The sequence below is a fragment of the Cydia splendana genome, chromosome Z (genome assembly GCF_910591565.1).
Source record: "Cydia splendana chromosome Z, ilCydSple1.2, whole genome shotgun sequence".
In the NCBI taxonomy this organism is placed as follows: domain Eukaryota; kingdom Metazoa; phylum Arthropoda; class Insecta; order Lepidoptera; family Tortricidae; genus Cydia; species Cydia splendana.
Genome location: NC_085987.1, coordinates 21,397,961 through 21,401,877, shown reverse-complemented (window position 1 = coordinate 21,401,877; position 3,917 = coordinate 21,397,961). Strand labels below are relative to the sequence as shown.

At 38.3% G+C, this 3,917-nt stretch overlaps 1 protein-coding gene across 1 annotated transcript; it reads right to left on the bottom strand.

The window, feature by feature from the left end:
• Positions 1-2,766: 2,766 nt before the first annotated feature.
• On the bottom strand, positions 2,767-3,507 carry LOC134805278 (uncharacterized). Its single transcript, XM_063778594.1, has one exon. It carries the CDS (start codon positions 3,505-3,507, stop codon positions 2,767-2,769), a length of 741 nt encoding a protein of 246 aa, XP_063634664.1.
• Between the last annotated feature and the right edge of the window lie 410 nt (positions 3,508-3,917).

The following is a 3,917-nucleotide window of genomic DNA, read 5'->3' as shown; positions in this document are numbered from 1 at the left end:
GCCGTGCACGTTGGTCATGGTCATCATTTTCGAATTCTACTCTTCCTAACACCTATAAATCAACATCCATGACGGGTCATATGACAAAGTGCACGGCAGACATCTTGGAATCCAAAATGGTCATCATTTTCGAATTCTGCACTCCCTTAAACCTATAAAACGATATCCATGACGACTTTTATGACAAAGTGCACGGCAGTTATCTTGGATTCCAAACTGGTCATCATTTTCGAAATCGGCACTTCCTAAAACCTATAAAACGATATTCATGACGACTTTTATGACAAAATACGTAGCCGCCATCTTGGATTATAAAATGATCATCGTTTTCGAATTCTGCACTCCCTAAAACCTATAAATCGACATCCGTGACGACGCAAGTTATCTTTATTTTCAGATCTAACAAATTGCTACAGAATACAAAGGACAAAAAAGAAGCGAGGAGGTAATGAAACAAGCAAAAATACAGATGATTCCTCGACGCAATTGGGTGATTCTTAAATTGTGTCCAGATTTTTTGTCATAAAAGTTTTTATTTTTCACATATTACTCTCACAAGTTCCGTGACATTTCGACCTTGTAATTTTTTAAGTAAATGTTTTTGTTTATCTATGAGGATCTCACTAGAATAGTATAATCAAGGTATGTTTATATTTGATGATTGAAATAGTAACGCAAAAAAAATATATATTTGTGTCTTATATTCCTGCCGAAGACTTTTATTTTACCTTTTCCTTCTACACAAGTTTGGCCAAGTAATAAGAATTTAGGGCTCTCAATTTTATTTTGACTTCTACAACAGTAAGGCTACGAGGCCATGTTTGGTATCGTTTTCGTATAAATTCGCAGTACCAAATTTAGTTAAGGTATCACATTGACACCATTCCGAAGTAAAAACATATAAACTTATTAAAATACTTTCTTTTAAACTCCTCTTCACGCTTAAACTGCTGAACAGTTTTAATTTAAATTTGGTACACATATATTTTGAGTCCCGAGACAGGACATAATAAGTTATCTCAAAAATCATCCTTTAAAGGTGTGAAATGAGGTGTAGGGGGGAATTCAGAATTGACTTCTTGAAGTTAATACTGTTTAAGTTTAGGTTTGAAGTCATGTTTTTTTTATCATTTTTAACTAAATCAAAGATGTAGACCATCCCAAATTTCATATAAATCGGTTCAGCGGTTATTGATTTCCCGTACAAATTTCCACGCCACTTTTCACACCTTCAAAAGATGATTTTGGTTATAAGATCTATCCTATGTCCTGTTCCGGGACGCAAACTATTTCTATACCAAATTTCAACGAAATCGGTTCAGCGGTTAAGCGTCAAGAGGAGTTTCAAAAAAACCGGCCAAGTGCGAGTCGGACTCGCGTATTAAGGGTTCCGTACATTAAGTCCGACTCGCGCTCAACTGCACATTTCTAATAGGTTTTCCTGTCATCTATAGGTAAAGAACTATTTTGTGTATTCAAACGGACATACATACAGAAGCACGAGTGATCCCATAAGGGTTCCGTTTTTTTCTTTTGAGGTACGGAACCCTAAAAAGATTTTTTTTTATTTTGTGGAATGGTGTCAATGTGATACCTCAAATGGATTCAGCACCCCAGATTTATACAAAAACGATACCAAACACGGCCTAGCACCTTCACTGATATAGATATATCAAGATAAAATTGAGAGCCCTAAATAAACTTTCAAGAGCGGATATCTCAAAAACTATTCAACATATCGAAAAAATTGACTGAATAAACTTGTAACAAATTAAATTAACTTTCATTTTGTATAAGTGGCCATGTCGCTGAGATGCATAGTTTCCGAGATATAATCGTAAAACCGGAAAATGGGACCTTCAAAGCCCCCTCTCTCCCCCCCGCTCAAGGGCTACGGCCGGGGACTTTTGATATGTTCACCTCCTAACTTGTCAAACCGAGTTACGGAGTCAAAAATTGTGTTCCGAGCATTTCCCTCTACAACTTTTGGAGCATTCGTTGCCTGACCTAAGTAGCTTATTGCATTTCTTTAAAAACTTTTCTGTAAAAGGTTGACGGGTGTTGGGTGTTTATATGGTTTCGGTCGATTATTATCATTTACATTGCCCACGATGACTTACTAGAATTACGAGCACACGAGACACTAATAGTACATAGTTTGACAAACCTTGGTTTTCAAGAGGTATTTTATATTGACATTTGCTGTCACAAATTTGCTGTCAGATTTAGTCGCAAACCGCACGCAAAGTGCACACAAATGTGTCGACACCTTGTTACGGAAAAGTGTAGACACGGCGACGACACTTTGTTTCGAAACAATTCTAGACACATTGTGTGGACTCTGTTACGACACATCTGACATTTAGTTACCACTTTGTGATTCTGCGACTGGAATGGTTATTTGGGTTCTGGGTTCTCCGCTACACGAGAGTGAAGGGTCGAACCGGCGGGTAAATAAGATCCGTTATTTCGTGTATCCGTGTACCCGTGTACACGGGTACCCGTGTAAACGTTTCCGAATCCGGGCGGGTTCGTGTAGTTCGGGTTCTTAAGCCCGGCGGGCTTAAGAACACGGGTACCCGTGTCAGCGTGTAACACGTGTATCGGGAGCAGAACTTCTTACGTGTTACACGATTGATATACAATTGATATACATCAAAATAGAAAACATGTCACAAGAACAAATTTAAATATCAATGACAGCGTAGACAGCACCTTCTTTCCAACACCTTCTCCTGATGGATGCTCATGTGGCTGCAGTATGCACTATCCACACATTAGTGTCTTGCAGTGTCCAGCGAACTTCACTTTACCTAAAGGCTTTGTCATTATATCCGCTAGCTGTACTTCGGTTGGGCAGTAGTTTATATTGATCAGCCCTTGCACAAAGTGTTCATGTATGAAATGGTATCGCACGTTTATATGCTTAGATCTTTTGTTGCAAGAGCCAGATTTTACTAGCTGTATTGAGCTTTGATTGTCAACATGCAGATTGACTTTTGCATCTATATCTGTTATTTCCTTTAAGAACGATTTTAGGTATAACGCTTCTTTACAGCATTCTGCTGCAGCAATAAATTCAGCTTCTGTAGATGAAAGGGACACTATGGGTTGTCTCTTGGATGCCCATGAAACAGGTCCATTTGCTATCATAAGTACTGAGCCAGATGTGCTTCGTCTCGTCTTCGGATCTCCCGCATAGTCAGAGTCCGAGTAGGCATTTATAATTTCTAACGGGCTATTTCTTTTAAACAGTATGCCCTTCTCTTTAGTTCCAACTAGATATCTGAATATCCTCTTGACCTTTACGACATCTTGTTTAGTTGGATTTTCAACATTTCTGCTAACTAAATTTACAGCCTGTGCGATGTCAGGTCTCGTTCTGGTCGATAGATACAGTAGACTCCCCACTGCCTCTCTATAGGGGTATTCCTTCTCCTGAGGAGTTTCCTGTGTCGACTTGGCATCGTTGCTTCCAGGTGTGTCACAAGATTTAGCATTTTTCATATTATATTTTTCCAAAATATCGTTAATATAGGTCTTCTGCGTCAACCTTATTCCTTCTTTGGAGTTATGAATTTCCATACCCAGGTAAGTATTTGGATTTTCATTTCTTTTCAATTTGAATTTGGTTTCAAGTTTTTTCAATATGCAGTCTATCTTTTTTCGGTCTTTTCCTATGACCAGTCCATCGTCAACAAACAATCCGATTATTATTGACTTGTCTTCGTTTACGAATACGCATCTTTCGGTTTTGATTGTCTTGAAACCTAAATCAAACATCGCTCGGGTAAAGGTTTTATTCCATGTGAACGGAGCTTGTTTTAATCCGTATGGTGATTTTTATAATCGACAAACTTTTTCCGTTCCATTACGGCCAATGTCATAGCCAACAGGTAGTTTCATGTAAACTTCAT

Bases quoted from the DNA above. Each gene is read 5' to 3' on its own strand.
- LOC134805278 (XM_063778594.1), bottom strand. From the start codon at position 3,507: ATGAAAAATGCTAAATCTTGTGACACACCTGGAAGCAACGATGCCAAG.